Source organism: Epinephelus moara, chromosome 5, assembly GCF_006386435.1.
Source record: "Epinephelus moara isolate mb chromosome 5, YSFRI_EMoa_1.0, whole genome shotgun sequence".
Lineage (NCBI taxonomy): Eukaryota > Metazoa > Chordata > Actinopteri > Perciformes > Serranidae > Epinephelus > Epinephelus moara.
The window spans coordinates 27,537,316-27,563,345 of NC_065510.1; the positions used below are offsets into that span (position 1 = coordinate 27,537,316).

General features: G+C 40.8%; 3 protein-coding genes across 7 annotated transcripts in view; 1 reads left to right on the forward strand and 2 right to left on the reverse strand.

Moving 5' to 3' along the window:
• Positions 1-153: 153 nt before the first annotated feature.
• LOC126389743 (calcium-binding mitochondrial carrier protein SCaMC-2-like) lies at positions 154-15,202 on the reverse strand. Of its 4 annotated transcripts, XM_050043573.1 has the most exons (12): positions 14,931-15,202; positions 12,468-12,684; positions 9,756-9,879; positions 9,518-9,605; positions 7,322-7,433; positions 6,148-6,306; positions 5,828-5,980; positions 5,136-5,249; positions 4,834-5,001; positions 4,605-4,752; positions 2,702-2,884; positions 154-2,233 (listed from the first exon to the last, which is right to left on the reverse strand). In XM_050043573.1, the coding sequence occupies exons 2-12, from the start codon at positions 12,660-12,662 to the stop codon at positions 2,223-2,225; spliced, it is 1,455 nt and encodes a 484-aa protein (XP_049899530.1). In that variant the 5' UTR covers positions 12,663-12,684; positions 14,931-15,202; the 3' UTR covers positions 154-2,222. The 4 variants fall into 4 exon arrangements, with proteins under 4 accessions (XP_049899530.1, XP_049899529.1, XP_049899531.1 ...); XM_050043572.1 differs by having other exon boundaries at positions 154-2,884; XM_050043574.1 differs by lacking the exons at positions 9,756-9,879; positions 12,468-12,684; positions 14,931-15,202 and having other exon boundaries at positions 154-2,884; positions 6,148-6,309; positions 9,518-9,546.
• Positions 6,371-22,813, forward strand: si:ch211-196h16.12 (regulator of G-protein signaling 5). 2 transcript variants are annotated; one of them, XM_050043577.1, is made up of 7 exons: positions 6,371-6,388; positions 19,155-19,241; positions 19,331-19,631; positions 19,719-19,775; positions 19,875-19,927; positions 21,757-21,920; positions 22,012-22,813. In XM_050043577.1, the coding sequence occupies exons 3-7, from the start codon at positions 19,588-19,590 to the stop codon at positions 22,177-22,179; spliced, it is 486 nt and encodes a 161-aa protein (XP_049899534.1). In that variant the 5' UTR covers positions 6,371-6,388; positions 19,155-19,241; positions 19,331-19,587; the 3' UTR covers positions 22,180-22,813. The 2 variants fall into 2 exon arrangements, with proteins under 2 accessions (XP_049899534.1, XP_049899533.1); XM_050043576.1 differs by lacking the exon at positions 6,371-6,388 and adding an exon at positions 14,143-14,598.
• A 2,408-nt stretch (positions 22,814-25,221) lies between these two features.
• c5h19orf53 (chromosome 5 C19orf53 homolog) overlaps positions 25,222-26,030 on the reverse strand; it is a 40,265-nt gene continuing 39,456 nt past the window's right edge. Inside the window, exon 3 of the mRNA XM_050044946.1 lies at positions 25,222-25,611. Coding sequence (XP_049900903.1) covers positions 25,465-25,611 — 147 coding nt within the window. The 3' untranslated portion in view covers positions 25,222-25,464. The remainder of the gene's footprint in view (positions 25,612-26,030) is intronic.

Here is a 26,030-nt window from a genome sequence, read left to right on the forward strand (position 1 = left end):
TTGGTTTTGTTGATGCCAGCATTACACAAGACTGAAAACATATGGGAAAAGGCACATATAATGACAGTAAATAGTTGACTGACTGAATGTGAAACATCTGTGACATATTGTTGAAATTGCACCTTTTTTAAGATAAGATAAACTTTATTGTCCCAAAAAATAAATGCATTAAAGACAGCAGACAAGGGTTTCATACATTATCTGAGTCACTGCATTGCATTCAATAACAAAATATATGTATTCCTGTAAGACAATAGGTAGCAAAGTCAACAGGATTAACTTATAAATAAGTCATTTGTCCACCAACATTTATGTATTTATTTATTTGACACTTACAGGAATTTTTTTGGAAATTACAGACTTGTAAAATAAAGCTTCACCAAAAAAATCCTATCAATGTCGGACAACCATGAGGTCAGCCATGGTCCTTTGGCCATTACAGTTGCATTTTGCTTATATAATTATGTTGCTGCATAGTCAGAGATACTCAGTGAACCAAGGCATTAATTGAAATAAATGCATTGGTAAAAACATAAATTAAAAAAAATGCTTTTCTATATAAATAAACTTAATAGCCATTATTACTACAACCCTTCGTAGCAGTATGGTTTATTGCAGCTCTGTGGGGTTTGTCCACGTGGTGTCTCTGCAGATAGTAGCTCACAGGCATATTCAACAAACATCAATGTCATTTTTATGTTATACTTGTCAGATATGGAACCTGAGAAAAGTGTCAGTCATTTATGTTGTGCGGCATGGGTAATTTATGGAGACAGTAGTTTTAAGTTATTGTATATTTGTATAGATCCCCCAGCAGATGTGGTCCCCCACAGTGCTCACTCTGTTGCTTTTTGCATGATGTCAAAAGTCAGAAAGGTAGAAAACCCCTGATTTAATTCTTAAACAATGTGTTGTATTCTAAAAGCTGGTTATAATATCCATTGTGTCAAATCTTTATCTTAAAAGTAAATAAAGCTGTCCACTAAAGTAGCGGAGAAAGTACAATAATTCCCTCTGAAATGTAGTAGAAGTATAAAGTAGCATCAAATGGAAATACCAAAGTCAAGCACATGTACCTCAAAATTGTACTAAGTGCATTGCATGAGTAAGTTAATTTAGTTTCCTTCCACCACAGTGTTGATCATGCCCTTTATGTTCTAACATAATTAATTTGTCTTTGTCACAGTATGGTCCCAATATGTCACCCTCATTTCTTTGTTAAATTCTGATTGCTTTTTTTTTTCTCACAGAAACCACAAAACCTGGTGTGCATTTATCAAGGGCTCATCCACACATCCATCTATCCACCAATCTTACAGGATAATTAAATTGTGCTTTTTAAAGATTGTAATATTCACAGTCTGTTACTGACATACAAGTGTTTCCCCGTTTGTGTGATTTGCAATGTGTCCTTTGATAAACTCAATAAATTTACAAATTGAAGTGACAGAGACCTGTACAGTGTAACTTATTATGCAGATGATTGTAAGAGAGGACGACTAAAGCTATGGGGTGTCTACAAAAGAAGAAAGGTGCGTTTACTGAATGAAATTTGTTAAGCTAAATAAAGACATGCACCTGGGGTGTTGAGGTATGGACTGGTAAAGATTTGGGCACAATGTCACAGCATAACTCCAAATTCAGATGACAAAAGAAATTATGATAACCACATCAGCAACAAACTACTTGCATTCACCATGATGATGTCTGCAGAAACATTTATCTCATACCTTCTTGGCATTTGAGTTTGGAGTGTGCAGCAACAGTTTGATTTCAGTAATGAGATAATATGATGACAAGCAGGCCCAATTTTACAATCATGGTGTGCTGATAAAATGTAATTATGCAGACAATTATAATTTGGTATGTATCGCAGGAAAGTTAAGTCTCCTGTGGTTAGATTCGGTGGCATTTTGAGGTTCCATCTCAAAAAGGGCGAACACAGACTTGTTGAAAGTGAAGAGACCTAAAGGTTTTATATGTGAACTTTTAATATTACCTATGGACACACTGTACAACTTTGAGAGTCAAAAAATAAACAAGCAGAATACAGGGAAATGCTTTGCAAAATGGAAATGGTCCATTCCAAGATCAAACTGGGATTATGTTGCTCCAATCAAAAGTCCAGACTCTGTATATCCACCAGTGTGCAGCAACTTCGGGTTCCCCTCACTTATAGAACAGGAAACTGGGTCGTTCCTCCTATCAATCCTGTATCTTCTCTATATACCACCTAGGAGAAAAAATAATGCTGCAGGAATGTAACATGGCTTCCAAGTTTGGTTGCACCTTTTATCAGTGCGTTCTCAGGCAAGTTCATGCAAGTCTTCATCTGTCCAAGTCAATGCAGCAGCAGCAGCGGCAGGCTAGTAGATTAGCTCTCACACAACTGCTGACATGCACTGTGATGCAATAAATCACACGTGAAACTCATCACAGCAGCTGCCAGTTCAGGTGAGGTCCTCCAAGTGTGATGCTTTCACAATGATCTGTTGTTTTTCCCTTTACCATCCATGGACTTTCCATCCAATCATCCTCATCCTGAAAACTCAAAGACTCATGAACACAGCACCATGGATTCATCCACAGTCAAGGCCCATTTCCTCATGCACTGCCAACAGATCTGTACGTGCTTGCAGTTGAAACCAACCTCAAACCATCGACTCTTTTATCTACCCCTTCCCTTTCCCATCCCTCCTACCCTCAATGTCCACTCCCAGGCATATCCTCATGTACTCGTAGACGACGTAGGACACACTAACAGCAGGGATGACTTTCAGGAGGTTGGGGGAAATCCCTCGATATAGTCCGGCAACACCCTCCTGGGTCACGATGTTTTGAAACAAGGCCAGCATGGAGGGTTTAGGGGCTCCTTTCACTGAAGCTGAGGGGAGAGAAAAAGATGAGCCTCACCAACACATTCTGGTCTCTCGCTACATGTGACTCTGCAATCTGTTGCTAATGCACAGAAGTGTGCTCTTGATTCTCTCTCCAACTGCAAGACTGTATAACTAAGTTAAGGGAGTGTCCTGGTAGTTCATCTAACTATGAAGCAAGGAATTTCTGTCTGTTTGTCTGTCTGTCTGTGTACAGGTAGCCTATGTGTGCATTAGTATGTATGTGTGTCCTTCACATATCACATGAATCATTCGTTTGAATTATTTCACACTTGGTGGGTATATTTCTAGGTACCCAGGCAGGCAGTGTCGAATTTGGTGCGATTTGGACATGCAAAACATTCAACAACAATAAACTTTGAATAAGTAAGCAAACAGCCTCTGTGCAGTGGCGGTGGCAGGGCAGACTGTGAGTCGAGTATGTCATCAGCGGACGGGCTGTGGCTCATTGACTGCAATTCATATAATTAAAAAAAAACTAACATTACAACTAAAATCTTCTTCACTTCTTTGGGGTCACAGAGCACAAGTGCATAGCCCTCAGTAGCACTGCCACTCTGCCACTGCAACTTGAAGTGTGTAAGTTTGACATACCAACTTATAACACAAATAATGTTACTGCTGGCAGCATACCTCCGCTAATTAAATCCATGCTCTACTTAATAACTGCAATGGTTATGTCAAAGCAAGTGCCTTATTTGGAAGTTAATGCCTGCACTAAAGTGAGCATAGGGTTAGTTCAAGCAGGACACAATGTCAAGCTCAGCTCACATCCCAGCTACATCAGTTAATCTCAAACAGCCAATCAGCTGATATAGCAGTTGAGTGATGGAAGGGGGTCAGCTGATTGATCACATGATTCCTTTCTATGCAACCAATTGGCGAATCTCATTCAGGGCGCCCTATTTAAACTCCTCTGGCCTGCCTGCTGTTGCTGCTTCCTTTGCAAGTCAGTTTGCAACCCACCTCCACCCCAGCTCCTCCTTTTCATGCTGCGTTTGACATATCAATGTCATCTGTGTTTGTCACTGATGCTGCTCTGTTCTGTTCCTGGGGGGTCTTTGCTGCTGCTTTCTCTGCCTTAGGCTTTCCATGTAGGTGCATGGAGGGGCAGCGAGGTGTGCTCTCCCTGCCTTAGGCTTTCCTCATTTGCATGTGGAAGGGCAGAGAGGTGTGCTCTCTCTGCCTTATGCTTTCCACACAGGCGCGTGGAAGAGGCTTTCTGCGTAGGCCCAAGGAAAGGCAGAGGGGCTCCAGAACAGAGCCATACTGCCAAATATAATACTGCAAATGGAAACAAAGTTTGACTGAAATATATTTCACATGGCTGTATAAGGAGCACTGGATACAGCATGCGGGGTATGGCCCCGTTTATTCCAATAAAAGTTGCCCAGTGTTGCTTGAAGTCAAAAGCAAGTAGCAAGCGAGTAGATGATTTTCATACCATGCTGAAATTAACATACACCAATGGCTCACAAGGAGATATGAAGTCAATGTAGCAGCTTAGAGTATGCTTTGGAAATATTCAGGAGTAAATTATGGTCTACACAATCTTAATTCATTTTGCTAAGTCACTGGTTGGGTCCTTAAGTCATAGTTTTACACTGTTAGGGTTTGCAGAATTAGCATGCTCCTCTATACAGATGGGTGATGAGTTATATAAATTAGCACCATTGTTTATATAAGTATTACCACAGTTATCCTGACCTTGTGCCTGCATTCGAGTGCGGATCAGTGCCAGAGGGTAACTTGCCAGCTGTCCACAGGTGCTAGAGACAGCACCGCAGCAGACCAGCATCGTGACCCCCGGGTCGGCTAAACCTCCGTGTCTGTTCAGCCAGGCAAACTTCAGAGTCTGTGGAGTAGAGGGGGTGAGAAGCAGGCAAACACTGAGGAGATGCACTGTGACAACTGTGCGCTTTTATGTCTCTCTGACCTCGTAGACAGCCAGGTCGATGCCGGCGTAAGGGACAATACTCAGCAGGTTGGGCACATAGCCCTTGTAAAAGGCTGTGACACCTTCTTTCTGTAGGATCTGTTTGGCACAGTCTGCTATTCCTGAGAATTGGCCTGTTTTTCTCAGTGTGAGACGGGTCTTTAGCACCTGTGGGGAAAGGAGAGCAAAAAGAAGGAGCACAAAGAGGACAGACATCAGTGATTTCACTCCTCATGCAACCTGGAAATATGATTTCTTGAAGCTATATGAATGTTTATACGTGTGTATTACCCCGATATTACCTCCATTGGGTAGATGGCTGTCTGAGCTGTAGCTCCAGCCAAAGAGCCGGCAACAAACCTCTCATGAAGCCTCAGAGTTTTTGTTTCATTTTTGCCCCGCATCACACTTTTGATCTGTGAGTTATTGAGCAGAAGAAAGAATAAACATAATTTGAGAGAGTTGTAATCATAGACAAATGATTATACAGTATTGATGGAAAAGTAGATGAGGTGATGCTTTAAGACATTATTAGTCATTTGGGGAAATATGTTTATTTGCTTGCTGAGCGTTAGATGAGAAAATTGATACCACTCTATTCTGTACGATAAAGCTACAGCCAGCAGCCAGTTAGCTTAGCTTAGCACAAAGACTGGAGACAAGAGGAAACAGATGATGAGGAGTCATGTGACTATTTCATGGCTGGGATTAGTGACTCCCTTGAAATTTGGCGTCACAGTGATGTTGCCAGGCAACCAATAGAAACTCCAGGTAATTACAGGCAAGAAGTTGTCTGGCAGGCACAGTTTTTTAGTACTATATGCGACGGAGGATTTAGTCAAGAGAAAAAAAATGATAGACAGACAGATTGGAAAGACAGCGCTAAATCACTATAAATTACTTGAAGATAGGAAAAGAGAGGAGAAAGAGAAAATAATTAGGACAGAAATCAAAGATGAATGGGTGTTCAAACAGTAACAGACGGTCTCTCCACCTGTTCATAAGCCGTGAACTTGATGGCAGTTTCTGGTGCAATTTTGAGCACATTCATCCCGTTGCCTCTCCAGAGCGACCGCATTCCTCCTTCTTTCAGCATGTACCGAAAGCTGCTCAGCACATTCCCTTTAAAATCAATGAAACCATGAACCTGGCAGAACAGAGTCAGAGAGGAACTCTTTGTGTGAAGCAGTAACGGCTGACTGTGGGTTCATCTCAGAGCTCTCAGTCACTGATCAAAGATGAACAGAAAACTTTCACACATAAGCAGGAATGGTCCTAAGAAGTGAGATCATACTGTTACTGTCCCTGACTGACCTGTCGGAAGACTTTGAGGCGATCTAAGGGGGCAACCCCAGTCCGGGACACAGATCCAGCCATGGCTCCAGCCAACAGCTGCCGCCACACATAGCCTGACTTCTTCTCCTCCTCAGAAAATTCATCTGGCACTGTCAGCTGCTCACCGATGTCCAACATCTACTGAACCAGTGGTGAAGAAAGGAAGGAAGAAAAAGTCGGAACAAAGAAAAAAAAAGCAATTTGTGTCTTTCAGTCAGAGGTGGGTCAGAGGCCATAGTCCTCTAAATATCCTGTTGTTGTTGTTGTTGTTGTTGTTGTTGTTTTTTGTTGCACACAATTTAATCAGTGTTATTTATTGTTATATTTAGTGGTCCATTGTTTACTATAGACAACAGGAAGTTCTGCAAAGATTGTGTTTCTTTGGCAAGCATTGCCTCACAGATGCTTTAAGCAACTAATGCTTTAACCTAACTGCGGGTGCTTTTCATCATGCTAACTTATGCTTCCTCGCCTCCTCTCTCCTCCTGTGACCATTCACTGTCATGTAGGATCTTCCAATACCTTTAATGCACCTAGAGGAGAGAGGACACCAGTGAATCCGACACAGAAGGCTTTAATCATGTGGCGTGACTATGGAGCTCCTCATGATGTGTCTATAATGGGTCTCCGGATCACCAAAGCGCATGTTAATGCCAGGTGTAAACACGCTCAAAGTTATATGGTTAGATGCAGTACATGCAGTGTCACCTTGTGTGTAAATCTAACACTTTAGAATATATATGATAATTTAATTATTAATTGTTGTGGCAGCAGCAGGTTTTTTTTTTTACATACTACTAACATAAATACATTCTTCTTACGCAGCTATGTGGTGCATTACTGTGCAGACACCAGTCGCTTTGACAGGTGATACAGCTCTGCAGTACATCATATGTAACTGACATTGCATAAGACTGATGCTATGGAAACAAGGATTTCTCATTTGGCAGCTCTGACTAGTCCATCCTCGTGTCTCTTCCTCCCCCTCTCTGCTCACCTCTCTTGTAGGCGAGACTAAGATGCGAGTAAAGGAAGTGAGTGAGGGAAGCGAGTAGACACGATAGCATGATGAAATGCAGCCCATGTTGTTATTTAGAGATACACAATGCTGTTGTTGTTTAGGGTCTGTATGTTAAAGTGTGTGCGACCTCACCATTGAGCGCTTCCAGTAGCGTGCTACGTCCTCCATGTTAGTGAGAGGTTTAAACAGGAAGTACTCGCGCCACTCATTCCAGTCAATGGTCATGGTACTGTCTTTGTCCATTCTGAGTTAAAAACACATAAACAAATCATGAAATTCAAATTGTAGGATCATTAACGTACCCACTGAGTTACAGAGCACAGAATCAATCATTTAGAAATGGCAATGACTGTTACAGTATATGAGATGATGCTTCTTGGTTTACCACAATCTAACCCATGTGCTAAAGCTATTTTCAAGACACTAAAGTAGTAAATGCAACACCAACTCAAGTGTTGAACTCAAAAAATGCAGTTTAACAATCGAGCACTTTCAAATCCTAAGTGCAGGTTGTGAAACTAAAAAAAGAGAGAGACGACTGGTTGCTCTGCATACAGACATAGATCAAAACCCTGCATTGGGTGCTTGTGGAGAAAGGGAAACAACAGAATCGACAGGAAGGAAATCCAGATACTCTGAAAAAGTGTAGACTCCAGGCACTCCGAAAAAATATGGAAAGACGAGGAAGGAAATTTTAAAAAGCTTTTATTGTAGTGGCTAAATAATTAAAAGAGTCAGCGTGTTTCGACAACTGCAGGTCTTCGTCAGGGCTTCAAAAACATGTTGGCTCTTTTAATAATTTAGCCACTAAAATAAAAGCTTTTTAATATTTCCTTCCTCATCTTTCTATATTTTTTGGAGTGCCTCAATTGCCTTTGATCCTACAGTCTGTGACACCTTGATCTTCACTTTGGAAAATTTGCATGCAACAAGGCAACAGCATAAGAAAAGAAGAAGCATGGAATTCAGCAGACTTAATAACTGTGTCATTATCTTAACTGGAGAAGGGGTGAACTGGAAATGTGCATAAGGAGGAATATCTGGTGGAAAGAATCATCCAGGGTTTGATTATCAGGGCGACCACTATGTACTGAAAACAAAACCTTTTGACCTATTTTAGCCACTTGTTTTTTTGTGTTTAGAAAGAGTGAAACTTTCATGAATCATATCAGGATGCAAAGCTCAGATGTATGATGTTTAAACAGCCATCTCAACTCAGTGTTGCTGTTACACTACATCCAGCAACAACTTACGCCTACCATACACTAGAACAGCGGTTCCTAACCGGTGGGTCAAGGTCCAAAAGTGGGTCAAGGGCTCATTCTTAATAGACCGCAAGTGATTCACGAATGTGTCAAGTTTGTAAAAGACACACTTAATGTTTTGAGTACAGTAAATTTCCAGCACAGGGCTGCCATTTCCTGCTGTAGAACGAGTGACTAACGGACAGCTTACTGACAGATACAGCAAACAAACTTGATGACATGACCGAACGCAAGTACAAAGCTGAATATATTAAACCTTGTGGACCTTGTACTAATGACTAATGACTAATGATGAAGGAGAAATCTGGACCCCATGGTTGGACCAGTTGGGAACCACTGTACTAGAAGACTTTGACAATATTTTTTAAAGAGTGTGACACCCTCTCATTTGTAAGGATTATGTGAGTTTTTAGTAACACACTACAAGATTTTGCAAAGACTATGGATCTTGCAGGGTCACAATTTGCAAGACTACAACTAGATTCCTTTTGAGATTATTTCACATCCACATCCAGCCAAGACTAAATTTTACAATGATATTAAACATGATTGATTTTTGTCAGAACAGCAAGATGATAAAAAGACTGACTTAAGACAGCTTGGATTGAGTTTTACGATCACCTCTCAGCAAACAATCAAGATCAAGGGAACACACATTCACATGACAAGAAAATGATTGAATAGTACCTTGGCTGCTGTTGTGGCTGTGCAACATGGTAAAGTTTACAATTTGCTGCTGAAATTTAGATTCTCAACTTGAGCTAATCCTTTTGAATTTTACTGATTGTATAAATTGAACTAATGTGCAAGCCAGTTAAGTTGAAGGCAGTCTATTATACTACAAACCAGGAAGGTGAGACCTACTTATTGTCTTACAGCAAGGTACAAAATTATTAGCTTCAATATTTCGAACCATCTGTCAGCCCAGGTGTAAATATATACAAGGGTAATGTGCATTCATCTTCAGTGTTGGAAGTTGTTAACATCCAAACCGGGCTTGTGAGTGTTCTCACTTTAGATCGTAATGTGATGTAATGTTAGATATCAACTACAGTTGGCAGACCTTTGCAAAATCCTGGTGGCATCCTCGAGGCTCACGTCCACGCCAATGGTGCGCAGAGAGTGCTGGATCTCCACGACATCTATCTGACCTGCAAATATCCACCAGTCACACACAGTCCGAGGGAGAGAGAGAGAAAAGGGAGAATGTAAAACATGTTAAAATTAGCTCAGTGTAAACATTTTGCAGTAAAGGTAACATCAACAATTATTCCAACTGTGTACTGCTGACTGCTACAGACCGTCATTGTTCCTGTCCAGGTGACTAAACATGAGTTTGAGCTGTTTTTCATGAGTGTGAAGATACTGCGTGAACTCCTCAAAGTCCAGTACTCCATCCTGGTTGGTGTCCCCAGCCTCCACGATCTGGAAACACAGACAGCCAGGTCAATGAAAAGCAAATGTCTGGGCATATGGCAGATTTTTGGTCAGGGTAAAAAAACAAAAAGTTACAAGAACAAACCCTAAGGTGCCTTCATCATGCTCGTCAGAGAGCTGCCTGGCTCTTCTTTCTTTCTAATTTGGGACAAAAATTAGCCCATCCACACTAGGATCTTCAGTATCATGCTTTTGGATTATTGTAAAGACAGTCTATGATTAATTCTGTACAACAGCATAAGTTTGTGCAGTTTTTCAGCACAAATACAACAGAGGTGACCGAGACAACTGTGAAATACCACAAGATCAAGACTGCACTCCAGGTTAGTAGTCTTTAAATACTCCTCTACCTTCCCATCTGTTGGACAAATACTGCAACAGCATTTTGTGATTCGTTGATGTCCAAATAGGCTGGTTGTCCTTTTCCGTAAAAAGACAAATATACAGCTTTAGTATAAAGGAGTGCATTGATTGTAAGGAACTAAACATTTACTGGGAACAAGCCTTCACAAGTTTAAAGGAGACTTGTGGGTACCAACAGAACCAATTTTCATTCAGATTTCTTGGGGTGAGAGTTTAAGGGACCACTTTGAAAATGGCCATGCCAGTTGTTCCCTCACCAAAATCTAGCCTAACTTAGGAGCCTCATTATGCCCCTTTCCCATGCTGACATGGCTGAATGTCTTAGGTTGTCTAATTTCACAAGAGACTACCTTTGTGCTTCCTTAAGAAAATGAGTGCACCACCACCACATCTTAAGGACAGGTATGTTGACCTCCAATTATTTTCCCCTGGTGGGGGCCAGTGGCGGGGCCAGCAATTGTATGAGGGTGGCCATAGCACCCCTAGGCTCCCCCTTTGGGCTTCACTGGTTGTGTTGACAACCAATATAAAAAAGAGTAAAATAAAAATACAGTTTGTGTTAATTTAGTTAGTTTGCCTGTTGAGCCATACAACACATTCAAAAGTTACAAAAGATATGATAATAATTAGATCTGTTATTGATTGTGTTGCTTCTAGCTCTGCATTTGGAGCAGTGAGACTTTATTTGAAGGTCTTGTTAATTAATTACAATGTAAACATTAAATGGTAATTTAAATAAATACAGAAGATATATAGTCCGTGTTTTATCAGATCTTCATTATTCTCAAAAAGTTCAATTTTCCCCCACGATCAAGTCACGTAACTGAAACACTGTCACAAAGTATTGTAGTAGTAGGCCCAGCCAAATATGATGTACTCTAACATAGCCTGAATCAGGTGTTTCCTAGCTGTCTTGGCTTATGACCCCATTAAAGCAAAGCTATGTCTATTTGTGACTCCTAATCACTGGTTGCATAAGTCTACTGGTGATGGTTCGTTCAACCAGAGTGTAACCAGAGATAGAAACATCTGAAAATAATTAAAATTAAGCAACTTTGTGTAGCAGAAATATGTTTTTTGCAACTAAACAAAATAAATGTGCAGACATGCAAATCGCTTCGATAACAATACTGACATAACCAATAAGAAATGCTACAGATGAAAACACTGACAATGATCCATGTGTAGGACCTAGAGAAAGGTTATCGTTCTCATCTTACAAAGTCCTGCAACTTGGACTAAAATAGACAGCGTGCCCTTTACATGCACACACACACACACACACACACACCCCTAAAACTTAAAGACTAAACTACTTTGTGGGGACTTGCATTTTGTCCCCAAAAGGGGGGCGAGTCCCCACAATGTGGGTGTGTAAACATGTTTATGTCCCCAAAACATGAGTAATATATACTCACACACACACACACACACACACAGAGGAGAGAGTGAGAGGCAGTATGAGAGAAAGTGCCAGGAGAGAGACTGACTGTGTGTATACAAAATAAAGTCATGCTGTTGATGTTCTTGGCTTCTACTGTTGCACAAACAGTGACTGCAGATCAGGAGGGTCAAGGATCATGAAATAGGGAGGAACTCATCTCACAGGCCTTCAGTGGATGTTTAATGTGGCGAGAATCGATTATTGGGTCCTCGAATTTACTATTAGATAAGGAAATCCCTGTAAACACCTTCTCTCTGTCTTTCTCCCACTCACACACACACACACACACACACACACACACACACACACACACACACACACACACCATAGGATTTGTTTTAACAGTGGCTCTGTCACCAGTCTGACAACAAATTACCGCAAACATTCCACTTCTAGTTGAATTTTTAAGCAATATAACAGCTGATGCTATCTATGGACCAGGGAGGAAACCACCTCCTTGGTTTGTCAAATGAGCCATGCTCTGTATGTGCGTGTTGTTAACATAGTTTTAGTATAGAACAAATAAGGTCTAATTGATTGATTGACTGATGGCGACATGGTGTACGATGAGAAGCCTTATCTATCTCCACTGACCCAGATTCTTTAATCTCACCTGAGCGCTGACACTGGGAAGTTATTTAAAGGCCTTAATATAAGCAGCTGTATTTGTTCAATGGGACATAATATACCCACACCTCACATGCATGCCACTGTAAGGTATCCCAGTAAACAAACAGGTGTGTGTGATATAGGTGTCCTGCTGTCTTACCCTGTCCACGGTGCCTTTGGAAAGCCCCCGGCTTGCCAACCCTGCCCGCAGTTCAAGGATATCGATTCGTCCATCTTTGTTGACGTCCAGCTGATCAAACAGCTCAGCCCAGCGCTTCTTCCTCTCCTGGTCCGGACCAGGGGGTTTTCTGTCCTGGCAGTGCGCCCGAGGGAACCGAGTCCATCGGGGTGTCATAACTGGTGCCAGTCAGAGTCAGCTGATGGGATAAAGGGGCATCAAATTAATCACTGCAGCCTGACACAGCACAGCTCTTACGTCTACTCAAGCCTTAATCCCTTAATCACTTTGAGTATAAATAATCTAAAGCAAACTTGTGATGTACATTTAGTTAGACCAGTGGTTCCCAACCACAAGGTCGGGACCCAACAGTGGGTCACAAGATGACTCTGAGGGGTCATTAGAAGAGAACTCCAGTGATTTAACATTGTAAGGCTTTAAAGGGACAGTTCACCCTAAAATCAAAAGTACATATTTCAATCTAGATTGTTTTGGTGTGAGTTCCAGAGTGTTGGACATATCAGCCACCGAGATGACTGCTTTTTCTCCACTATAATGGAACTAGATGGCATTTAGCATGGAGTGCTCAAAGTGTCAAAAAATACATTTGAAAAACTCAGCAGTAATGTCTCTTTCAGGACTCTTTCCATCTACTCAAGGACAAGACGCTTGTGCTTGTGACAGCGGGAGATGTAAACATTAATGGTGTCTTCCCCCTGTGGTGTTAGCTAGCTCAGTGGTGCTAGGTAAGCTAGCAGTCGCTGTATGCTTCCTTCTGCGCAGCGATACAGTTGGTGAGTGTAGTTTGGTAGAGAGAAAATAGTTCCTACATGAAACTGCTCACAACAAGGTCTGTGGATTATCTTGAGAAACTGGGTCATGATTTTTGGAAAGAGACTTTGCTGTTAAGTATTTCAAATGTTTTTGGGTTTTTTTGGCACTTTGAGCACCACAAGCTGAGTGCCATCTAGTTTAATTATATTTGAGAGAAGGCAGACATCCCTACAGCCGATATCTCCAACACTCAGTAACTAATACCCAAACAATCTAGATCATAGACTGTATATAAAGATGGACGACATGTCTCTGCATACCCCCACTGTAAAGAAGTGAAGCTAAAATATATTGGATAAGGCTGCTGCCATTTTGCTCTAGTGACGTCATACGGAGCCAGAGTCTATGCAGTAGCGATCACCACGATATCAAGTTACCTGCCCATACACCCATCTGACCAATCAGCAGCACCATTAGATAACAAATTAAAACCAAACTTATCAGACAAATTAATGCTTGAACATATGGCAGGTGAAAAAAACAACTTTAAATGACAGAGACCATCTTCTAGTTTGGCACATGTCCCATCCACTAACATGGAGAAGGCGGGTTTTATGACCTAGCCTATACTGCAGCCAGCCACCAGGGGGGTGGTCAAGATATTTCGGCTTCACTTTTGGGGAGCTGCCTTGATGTCATCAATCTTTATACACAGTCTATGATCTAGATTAATAAATAGCACTGCAGGTAAGGAGGAGAATATGTATTTTTTATTTTTTTAATATATTTTTGGGGGTGAACTGTCCCTTTAACATTCAGAAAAGTGGAAAGTTTTGTAAACATGGATTAAAACTGAGGCAGCAGAACCAGAGATATTGTCTTTTTTATTCCACACATTCTTAAAAAACCTGCACCTACATTACCCACAATGCCACTCTCAGTTAGAGATTGTAGCTGCAAGACTAAAGCTCAAAGCAGAAGATAATCACATTCTTGGAATCAAATGTCAATTTATTAATTTTTTCAGACATTCATCTTAAAATAATTTTGTTTTCTGTGAAGGATCATTTTCATATTTTAACAATAATTCAAACAGAAGAAAGGAAAAATATTACACCCTGGTTGAACAGACCACAACATGTAGACTTATGCAACCAGTGATAAGGGGTCACATGCACACATAGCTTTGCCTCAGGGGGTCACAAGCCAAGACAGACAGGGAACCACTGATTTAGACTGTGTCAGACGTGACATGATATTTGGACAAAGGGGGCACCACAGCCAAATAAAGCAATAACAACAAGCTTGCTTCAAGACGTCAGATTGCATCACATGTCTGGTTTGTATTATAACACAATGTCTCTGTGTGTCCTCCCACTGAATATTTACTCAACACATGCAGCTATTCTGCAGCACTGTTTTACATTATTAAAGCATTATTTTAGAAAAACATTTTACAAGGTCTGAGGAATTTCTTGATTGGCCAAACATGTAAAATCATTAGTTATTATTACCGATATATTAATAATGCAATAGCCTGAATCATTCTAGCTCGCGCAGTTTAATCCACATGCAGCAATTTCTCTTCCACATATATTCATGACCGCGTTCATCTTGATCTTCACACTGTTATGGTCTAAAAAAAACCTACGAGACCATTTTGTGACTCACTCTGTGTGTTTATGTCCAATCCGAGCCGCGGCCCATGTCAGGATGCAGAGGATCAGGACTCAGAGGAACCAGCGGGTCCGGAGCGCACTTTACTGGATCATAGTCCGTCCTGACACAGGATTTGATACCAAACAAGCAGCTCCCTGTGGGTTCAGCAGGTCCTTGTCCACCAGTATTGATCGCTCCGTCTTCTAGGTTGCACAGCGGCTCTTATTGAGGAAGCAGGAAGCGAGGAAACAGCCGCCGCCTTCCCCGCTGGTGAAGGCTGCTGACGGCCGGGTGTCAGATCCGTGTGTGTGTGTGTGTGTGTGTGTGTGTGTGTGTGTGTCTGTGTGTCTGTGTGTGTGTGTGGAGGATGAACAGGCTGGGACACTGTGTTTATACAGTCTGTGGGTGATGACTGCTCGTGACTTGTATCAGACACTTGACAAAGCATATTGAGTTTCGGCTGTTTGCTCTTAAAAATCTCACAGGTTATTAAAGAAAAAAAAGGTCCTCCACCAGGGCCGTAGCCAGGAATTTAGAGATACTGAGGTCATAGGTCCAAATCCCCCCCTCCCCTTGCTAAAATGCTCAAAATAACCAAAAAAAAGTGACCTATTATTTAAGAAAATGACAAAAGCATCGGAGACCCCAGCTTTCAATTTCTCTGAGCTATTTGGGATTAGAAGGACATTGTCTTTGAACTTTAAAGGGATAGTGCACCCAAAAATGAAAATTCAGCCATTATCTACTCACCCATATGCCGAGTGAGGCTCAGGTGAAGTTTTAGAGTCCCCTAACTGCCTCTCTGTGCACTGCGCTCATGTGTGCGCGCTTGCGCGAGACTGTGAGACACGGGCACTGCGTTCATGTGTGTTCACGTGCTTTTGCTGGTCTTGTGCGCAAGCGCACACACGTGAGCGCGGTGCCCAGAGAGGCAGTTAGAGCTACAGGCTACAATGAGGCTGAAAACAGAGTTTAAATGACATTTTTCCAAACAACTTTTTACATTGGGGCTTTAGGACACTTGGATACGGACGAGCAGTATGGAGATATTTTGTGGTTTCAGTGTGTTTTTGGATGTTTGAATCGGGGGCGCCGTAAGCCCCCATTAGGTGTGCTTGTGCTGCTACCCACTCTCCCCTGGGATCTCCACAAGTGTTGTGAGGACTCTAAAACTTCACCTGAGCCTCCCTCGGCATGTGAGTGAGTAGATAATGGCTGAATTTTCATTTTTTGGGTGCACTATCCCTTTAAGTAGTTTTTGACAAAATAATGACATTCTCATCTGAGGACAATGGGTTTATTTTTAATAGTCACAAGTGTGTAATGAACGTTTGGCGCAACAACAAAACTGAAAACACTGCAACATATTATAATGTGATGGGTTACACACGGTAACATTATCTTCAGCTAACGCTAAAACAATGTCGCGAGGTTAACGTTAGGCTACTCCTCTTATTTGCAATATTTGCCAAATGTAGGCCTAGACATGTATGCAATTAGGTAACGTTACTGAGATGACTTTAATACTTAACTCTGAAGTTTCTCTCGATTATGGAAGCTAACTTTGTTTGCGGGGATTTAGCACAGCAAGCCAGGTGCAGCGTTCAGTCTGGTTGCCGGTGTAGGTGGGTGTGTGTAGTGTCTTCCTCACTCCTCCACAGCTCCACCCTCTCGTCCAAAAATGTGCATATAGGCTATTTGCAAATTCGAGGCTTCAAAACGGCAGTCCACAAACCAATGGGTGACGTCACGGTGGCTATGTCTATTATTTTTACAGTCTATGGTTAGGGGTCACTGTTCAAGTCTAAAGCTGTTCACTTCAACACCTGAACATGGCTGTGCAAAACAAAAATGCAAATAATGCAACATTTCTAAAAGTCTTGTGATTTGTTATTTTCAAGCTCTGAATTACTTTTCCTTGCTCCACACTCCAAGCTAGGAATGTCTTTTTTGTCTGTAGGAACAGTCTGTCACACCTGACTGGCCTATAATGCAGCAATAATACAGTAAAGTTCCAATGTCCTCAAATTACTTCTTTTTAATGAACAGCGTCTGAGGTTGTATGTAGACAGTATTAAACTACAGATGTTATTAAGCACAAATAAACATAAAGAGGTATAGTAAACCAAAATGTAATGCCCTCAATGCAATGTATGCAAAATTCAGAGCGCATGAGTTGTCTGGAAAATGGTTCTCAACATGGAAGTGGCTGAGAGGGTGGCTAACAGCTAGCAATGCTAACGCCATAAACAATGCTAAGGAACAGCAACAGTGCTAATGGTGTTAACCAGAGGAAACCAGAGGGGGGGAGCTACACTGAGGCCACAACCGCGTCCTGATATCAGCGGTAACCACTTTATGAGTGCGGTGCAAAATGGTGGCAATGAGCGAGTCAGTGAGATACACACTGCATGTGTGGCTAGATTACAACACACACAGAGGTAGCTTGACTTCAGTCTTTGCTCAGGGCACCATTTCTCCACAATAAGTTTACATAGCAAATAGTGGTCTGCTGCTATATGAATGCTCTGAATGTTGAAAACAGAACCTCAAATGATCCCTCCAGACATGATTAATTACATAGGCTATAAAAATACTCTTTTATGACAATAGTTTGTCTGATTGTCTTTTGACAAAATAATTTCTTAAAAGCACATTTACTTCTTCATTTCATTTCATGTATTTGTCCCATGACCATATCACATGGCATGCAGTACAAACATTACACACAATAACAAAACAATGGCACACGGCGTGGCTAAAGTACAGCCAATACTACTTAAACAAAGGAAGGACATTCTTCAAAAAATAACCTAGTTTACAAATGACTTGTGGCTTATCTGATTGTCATAATAAAATTAATGTAAACATAGATGGACAGTTTAACTAATACTTTGGCAAATACCTGTCTCTGTAAGTCGCCCAGCTTACATTCTGACATTCAAACAAAATATGAAACTCATCTCCCACATGATCATCATCACAGAGGCTACAGATCATCTGGTGTCTGTCCAGCCTTTAATATCTTCCACTGACTTTTCATTCTGGTGTTATTTACTCTTAAATTACAGCCTGTCTGTACTTTCTGTTTTCATGCAACTGATACTTCTCCAGTTTAAACTCTTGTTTAGTTTTGACATATATCACATGATGTCATTCTTCTGAGCTCACTTTGTCACTTTTGTATAAACTGATATTTAGCTTCTGTTCAACAGTTGGTTTTAACCAGCTAATGTTGTTACACTTTTGTGTGAGCCAGAGGTGAAACAAGCCACATTCATCCAGTATCTGCTTAACCTGCAAGACCCATGGTGACACATACACACTCGTATTATGCAGGCTGAGCAAACTGTTGTACATTATTCCACTGAGTTTAGTTTTACACTAAATATAAATACCACTGTTAGTGATTACATATGCTACTGAGAGGCTTTTTCTCTCTTTGAAAATTGCTTCCATGTATCAGCATCCAAAAAAAGGGGGATTAATAGTGAGCTGGGAGGTGCACCCTGAAAATATACAGTATAATAAGAACATACACATGACACAGAGTTGAACAAAATTTGACAATATTCCTTAAAGAGACATTTTTATATGTTTTAATTATATAAAATAATTTGCAGGGATATAAAGATGTGCGCTGACCACAGAGAGACACATAAGAGGTTCACTAAAGTGTCAAAAAGCCTCATCCATATTATTTTACACCAGTCCATCTTCATAAAATGGGTTCACGAGAAAACAATCTATGCTGGAAATGTAAAAGGCAGGAAAGCACCCTTATCCATGCAATGTGGGCCTGTTCCTGACTCACTTCAACTTTGCCTCTTGGGGGACAGGTCATGTCTATCCATGATCTCCAAACCAGCATAGCTCTACCTCTAACAGGATTTATCTCAGCTGCTAGGGTCATCCTTCGCGACTGGAAACATCAAGTTCATCCTGAATATAAGAGTGGGTCAAGTTAATGACAGATATTGTATCATTTGAGTTAATGATAGCCAGTCTGTGTAACTGTAGAGAACATGTCATAGGAGCTAGACACTGTACTAAAATGAACTGCAATTGTAACATACAGATGGAGGGAGTGGGCTTTTGTTTCTCTTGCTTTGGCTGGGTCATAGGGACCTTTTGTTTGTTTGTTCGTTGGTATCATTGTTGTTGTATTTAATGACCTTGCCCGGGGTTGTCTCACTTTTTCCATCAACATTATAAACTCATTTCTCCATCCTGCAGTCCTCTGACTCTTCAGAGATGAGTGATGCTGCCAGCCCACCTGCTTCTACATCATCACTTTATTCTCTTGTGACAAATACTCTAAAGGTGACACACACACACAAACATAATGGAGGTCCTCCTGCCATAATTTTCCTATTATATGTGCTGACTTGATTTCTATCTCCCGTTGACAGGTGAACATAGCCTGTACGCACGTACGACACCTCCCTCATTCAGCTGTATTCATCTCTATTCAGCTCCCGTCTCTGCACCTGCTGGTCTGAGGGGAGCAAATTGACAGATCAGATAGCAAACAGAGAGGCTATATAAGAGCAGCACACTGCAGTTGGGAAGACTGGCTGACTGAAAAACTCAGAGTAAACACTGCACTCAAACACAGCTTGGTCTGTTCGTTTAACCTCTGCAAGTTTTTATCAAACGACACACCTCAATGTGTAAGGGGCTCTCCTCTCTGCCCACGTCATGCCTGGAGAAGTAAGTATGCAACTGGCACGTCATGTTATTTGTATTTATTAGAAAGTGTTGTATACGTGTGTGATTTATTGTGCCTGTGTGTTTCAGGGCAAAAGTGATGAGGGTGAAGTTGAGCCATCTGGCTGAGACTCACCACAAGCACAAGTAAGTAAACCTACTGAACACAAAATTTAAAATAAATCCACGTATCTGCCAGTTATCACACTAAAGCTGAATTCTGACTGTGTCTGTCTCTCTTCTCAGGGTTCAGGAGGGAAAGACTCCTCATGACCTGGAAACTCTGCTTAACAGCAAAAGTAAGAAAGGCTTTTTTTTACCCTTTGTTTCTTTATTTTCCAATATCAGCTTATTATTTCAGCAACACATGTAACAGCTCTTTTTCACAGGAGACATTTTGACACGTCACAGCAGGAAAAGCACCACTGTGAAAAACAAAATGGTTAATGTCTGAATTTAATTAAACTGCGTCAGTTTTGAATTGTGCATGCTGCCTCACTGTAAGCTTGAATAGAACAGAGCAATCGCTAACCTAAATGGTAACACATCTACTTTTTCTACTGCGTCAAGTCAAAATGTCTGCTTTGAAAAATGCCAAATGTGTGTTTTTTCCAGTAAATTCCTTCCATGTACAACAATGCAAAAATTAAAATAAATAATAAAATAAGCTTGCACAGCAGGTAGTTTTCTTGTATCTTTCAGTATGTCTCTGAATGTCTCTGTTCATACAACACTAATCTTCAGGAACGTCATGACATCCTCTTCAAGTTGCAATAATTTAATGCTATAATAGTGACTGAATATTAGCATTTCAATAGAAGCATGTCATAAAAATAACAATAGTTGATTGCTCTGATATAAATATTGGTCAACAGAACTGTTACTTGCTCTGGAAAAAAATATTACTGCCCAATTTAAAGAGAAAAAACAAATACGTTATTTCAATTCCTCTGATAAAAAGACAATTTCATACACAGTAAAAAATATACTTGACCCATTATACTCTTGCAGATTTCAATTCTACAGCCTTACTTGGTCTGGTATGACCTGTAGCTCTGGTGGTTAATGCTAGCAAACTTAAGACTTTGACTCTTTTCTATGTGTTACTGTTATTAACAGTTTAGCATTTACCCCAATTTCCAGTAAAGGAGATCTATTATGTTTTTCCATAGTGTTACAATGAAAGATGTTCATACTAAATGTGGCCAAAGTTTAAAACAATGAGGTAAACATATGTAAGAGTATTCCCTCTAAGCAAAAACCTGAGGCCTCAGACGATCTGAGACGATCCAACTGTTTTGTCTACTCTGGCTGCAAGATGAAGCTGTAATGTGACGTATTTCTGTATATGGTCATCTGCTACAGGCACACCACTGTAAGTGGCCTACGCAGCCAAATGTAGCTACATGCTAACGTCAGGGAAACTTAAACTTGGTATCCGATGTTGTAAATTTCTCTTCCATATTCCTGTTGGAACGTGTCTGGTTGTGTTTGGAAGCTTTTATCTGTGATTTTTCGCGGTAGAAAGTGCTGCCATATCGTGTTACAGTCATTCCCCTCGATGGCTCAGAGATACGGAGCACCTGAAAACACTGACCAACCAGAGCAGACTGGGCTTTTTTTGGAGGGGCGGCTTGAAGAGACAGGCGCTAAAACACTGCGTCTCAGACAGAGGGTGTCATTTGAGCATTAAAGCATGTAAACATATTCTAGCAGAAACCTTAAATACAAGTAGGCTATGAACCTAAAAATGAGCACAATAGGTCCTCTTTAAATGTCACTACTGTGCACACTGGCTGCTGTTGCTGAAAGTCACATAGCCCCACTTCAATATTAAATATATTAAAACATTTAAATAAATCCATATCAAATATTTTGATATCACTCATCACACAAATCTTCCATGACACAGCCACATGGAAAAGGTGTGTTGAGGGTTGATTTTTGAATAGTTAATTGGCCATCAGAGTTGCATCGTAGAGCCAAGCAGGCATGAGACACACTGAAGTTTTGGCCTGAGTTGTTTGCAGCTTGCTTTTCCTTCTTCTCACATTAACCCATCTTGATTCATCACGTCCTGTTTCTCACTTCTTCTTCTCCTTTTCTCTTTCATCCATCTGTCTCCCAGGCGGTCTGCAGGCGTTTCGCAGCTTCCTGTGCTCAGAGTTCAGTGAGGAGAACCTTGAGTTCTGGCTGGCCTGTGAGGACTACAGGGTCTCTCCTTCAAACCTGCAGAAGACCAAGTCCAGCATCATCTACAGCCAGTTTATCACCCCTGAAGCTCCACAGGAGGTGGGTGGAGAGGAGAGTGTGACACATGCAGTCAGGATGAAGAGTAGACTCTAATTAAAGAGCATCTTCTAATTATCTGTTTTCCCCTCAGGTAAACTTGGATGCTGAAACCCGGGAGGCTTTGTTGAGTGTGACGAACTCGCCATGTGCCGACACATTCGACAAGGCACAGCAGAGAATCTACAGTTTGATGGCGAAGGACTCCTTCCCGCGGTTCCTGCGCTCCCCTCACTGCATGGAGGCCATCAAAGCTTTCTAAACATGCTGTTCATTAACACAGACCTGCTTTAGAAACAAGTGCTGGTGAATCTGTACTGCTTGAAATGGTGATTAGCAATTATTTTAACAAATATCTTGTTTAGTGATTGTTTTCCATGTGCTGTCCTTGCGCACTGTTTGCATAATGCATGCTGTTATTGTCATGACACTGAGTTGTAGACATAGTTAAAAAGTCTCACATAGATGCCTTAATTATGAAACCTAAATGTAGAGAGACTGCATAAGCTACAAGTGACACCCACTCAAGATTTAAATAAATACCTCATAGAAGACAACTCAATATGTTGCATTTAATGGCATCGGTATCAATAAGCTCTATTTTTTTCATGTTCTGGCATGAGCTGCTTTAGACTGAATGTTGACATCAGAGCATTGCTCCGCCTTATCACTGGCTGGTTTGCTATCACAGTGCTGGTGTGTGACTGGATTAGCGGCCTTGAGTAAAGTCTCGCCCACTTCTGTAGCTGATGGTGTTTATTCAAGAGAACCTTGAGCATGCTTCACCTGGCTTCACCTTGGCTTCTTAATCCAAAGTCAGAGCAGGGCACAATGGTGCATCACTGTGGTAATGTTCAGTCATTGGTGTAACGTCACTATGCATATTTACTCAAGTAAATCTAAGGTATTTGAAGTTTGAGTCTTTTCTTTCATGCCACTTTCTTACATTTTAGAGGGAATATTGTTCTTTTTTTTACTTTACATTTATTTGACAGTTTTAGTTACTAGTTTCTGTACAAATTAAGAATTTTTGCACACAAAACAAACTATTCTACTCTATTAACTAAAACAATCGATTAATGGGGAAAATAATCAGCAGATTAATCAGTAATGAAAAATGATCATTGGTTAAAAAAAAAAAAAAAAAAAAAAAAAAAAGCTCTACCTCAACAAAATACACCAGTAAAATAAATTCAATATAATGCATGAATAATAATTATCTAATGATGTAATAGTATAATATTATGTCACACAGGAAATATATCTGCACTGAGTACTTTTTCCTGTACATTTTCCTGATTATACTTACATATTTGTACTTAAGTAACATTTCCAGTGCAGGACTTTTATTTGTGAAAAAGTATTTCTACAGTGTGGTACTAGTACAGCGGCTGAAGCTCAGAAGTAGAGCGGGTCGTTCACTGATCGGAAGATCAGCGGTTCAATCCCTGACTCCTCCAGTACGCAAGATACTGAACCCCAAATTGCTCAGGATGGCTGTTCTATCAGTGTGTGAGAGCATATGAATGGTTACGGGGGAGCAGGTGGCACCATGTATGGTAGCCTTGGTGAATGTGTGTGTTAATGGGTGAATGTAAGATGTGGTGTAAAGCACTTTAAGTGGTCAGAGGACTAGAAAAACACTATAAAAGTGCAGTCCATTTAATTTAACTTAAGTAAACGAATACTCCTCCCATCACTGTGTACAGTATTCTGCCCAGTCACACTGCTTTGGTTATGTTCAGGTCTTTAAATCAAACATATATATTAAAGTGGAACTAACACATCAAAGTTTTACTCACATGATGTCACTTGAGTCAGCCTTAGACAAGTCTGAAGACTACAAGTTTAAAAGTGACATATACTGGGGGTGAGGATTTAGAATTAAGTGAGGTTAGCAGACCTGTGTAGCCCCCTCTTCATCTTTGCTTCAGGCTCACGGCTACATTAGCTGCTACTGCCATAACACACCTGAATCTCTGACCAAACTGTTGGGGGTCAAGTCACACAGGCTGTCCACAGGTATACACAGGTTAAATGTAAAACTTTTAAAAACCTTTGTCGTACCACTTTAAAAGAAAACTAAACAAACATCAAGATAAAATGACACTGGTGATAGTTCTGAGCATGTAATTGAGTACATTTATTTAAGTAATATACATAAAATATATGGTACTATGCAGGATTTCCCTTACAAAAGATAGTATAGACTCATACAGAAGTAATCCCTCTTAATCATTACTTTTGACCCGCTCTCAGTGTGTGGCGCCGTATTTTTCTGTAGAGACCCTGCCTGTATTTTTTTATATTCTGTGATCGGGACATTTATGTGTGTGTATCCCACAGCCCTTGGGTGAGATAAGAGCTTTATAAAAAGGTGGTGACCAGGTGCCAGACTGACAAAAAAACACCCCCTGCAAATATAGCACAGTTACACTCTGTGGTTGGCAAGCATGTTTACAAAAAAACAACAATCCGACATAGTAAACCTTTGAGTACAATTTTTACGTACTTACACTTTACTTCAGTATTCATAAATGGAGTGAAAATAGGGCCACTGCGCTCATGCAGTTGTTGATTTGAAGTCCTTTCCCCTGGCGAATGGTGTTTCCCTCTTGTTAAAATGCGTAGCACACACCTTCAGTGTTAAATAGGCTTCGACACAACACTGGAAATTTGTGGGGTGACATGACAAAAATCAAGACTCATTCAATATTAAGCATAAATTATATATTAAGGCCTTTAAAAAAAAAGGTGTTAAGACATTTTAAGGACTGTTGGACTGAGCTCTCCATGTCACCATTTCTAACTAACATATATGGGTTTATGTTGGGAAGCCACCTGTGATTGTCTACACTGTCCGTGTGCAACAGCACTTCCCTGAGCCTTGATGTAGCTGAAGTCTTCTGTTATTCTAAAATCATGACCAATAAAATAATCACAGAGACAGTGATTTACACTTGCAAAGTGTCATGAACCTATCTATCTAAGGGTCTTTGACAGTGACAGGTTTAAGATTCACATTTTTTTACTCTTATTATTGTTTTCTGTACAATCATACAATAGGCATGATACAAACCTGTTTTAGGGTGGTACAATCCAAAGCTCATAAAATCATGGTTTGTTATGTTCTGTTTTCAATCAGGATTTTTAAACAAGCAAACAAATCTGAAACTCCATGAGTCAATAAAGTCATGTGGTGCCCCCTAGTGGAGGTGTATATAATTCCCATGACCCTGTGACACACATCACATCTAGCACGTCTCTTATTTTATACATTCATTTGTAAACTGTAAAACTGTGACACACATCACATCTAGCACGTCTCTTATTTTATACATTCATTTGTAAACTGTAAAACATCAGTGCATAAGGGGTTTCTGACTACTTCTACATGTCTGAAGTCGGCTGAAACATTCAGGAATCAAAAGCTACAGGACAGCTGGCATGTATCTTAAATCTGAGTCACAGGATCAATGTCGTTCATTGACCCTGTGACTCAGTCCTTGAGTTTAGCACGCTCAGCCTCAGGTCTGTGCATCATGTCCTAATTGGAGCTGGTTCCTGGATGGGCTGCTCCTGGGTTGCCTTTACCTTCAGCCCCTTTAACCACACTCAGTGGCTTGTGAAGGGATGAGCTTGCCTTCTGCGTCATCTCCTGCTCAATCTTGTTCCTGATGGCAACCTCTAGACCCTTCAGGAGCAGCAGAGGAGGTCATGTTAGATTTAAGAAATCAGTCAAGCTGTTAGATTCTTCTATCAGAATAAAAAAGCAGGGCTGAGAGAAAGGCGTCCTCACCTTCTTCAGCTTCTGCTGCTGAACCAGAGCCTGAGGGGAACATCCATCCAAAAAAAACAAAAAACAAACACAAAATGTCAACCTCAGGGCGATGCTAGATTCAATATCTCATGATCTCCAAAGAAATAATTCATCCTCTGGACACCATTAAAGTCTGTACAAAATCTTGGGCACCTACCTCCCTCCGTGGTATCCACACCAGATGCTAAAGCTGATGATCCTGCAGCTGCAACACATTGAATGAAAATTAAATTAGGGTAAAAGCAACCATGTTTACCAGAACATATAGGCACACGGGTAAAGCCCTTTTCAGG

Coding starts and splice junctions, on each gene's coding strand:
- LOC126389743 (XM_050043572.1), bottom strand. CDS start 12,662: ATGACACCCCGATGGACTCGGTTCCCTCGGGCGCACTGCCAGGACAGA. Junction 7,434..9,517: donor GCCACCAGGATTTTGCAAAG/GTCTGCCAACTG, acceptor TTTTTAACTCAG/AATGGACAAAGACAGTACCA. Junction 6,307..7,321: donor GCTACTGGAAGCGCTCAATG/GTGAGGTCGCAC, acceptor CTGGTTCAGTAG/ATGTTGGACATCGGTGAGCA.
- si:ch211-196h16.12 (XM_050043577.1), top strand. CDS start 19,588: ATGTGTAAGGGGCTCTCCTCTCTGCCCACGTCATGCCTGGAGAA. Junction 19,928..21,756: donor AACTCTGCTTAACAGCAAAA/GTAAGAAAGGCT, acceptor TCTGTCTCCCAG/GCGGTCTGCAGGCGTTTCGC. Junction 21,921..22,011: donor CCCCTGAAGCTCCACAGGAG/GTGGGTGGAGAG, acceptor TTTTCCCCTCAG/GTAAACTTGGATGCTGAAAC.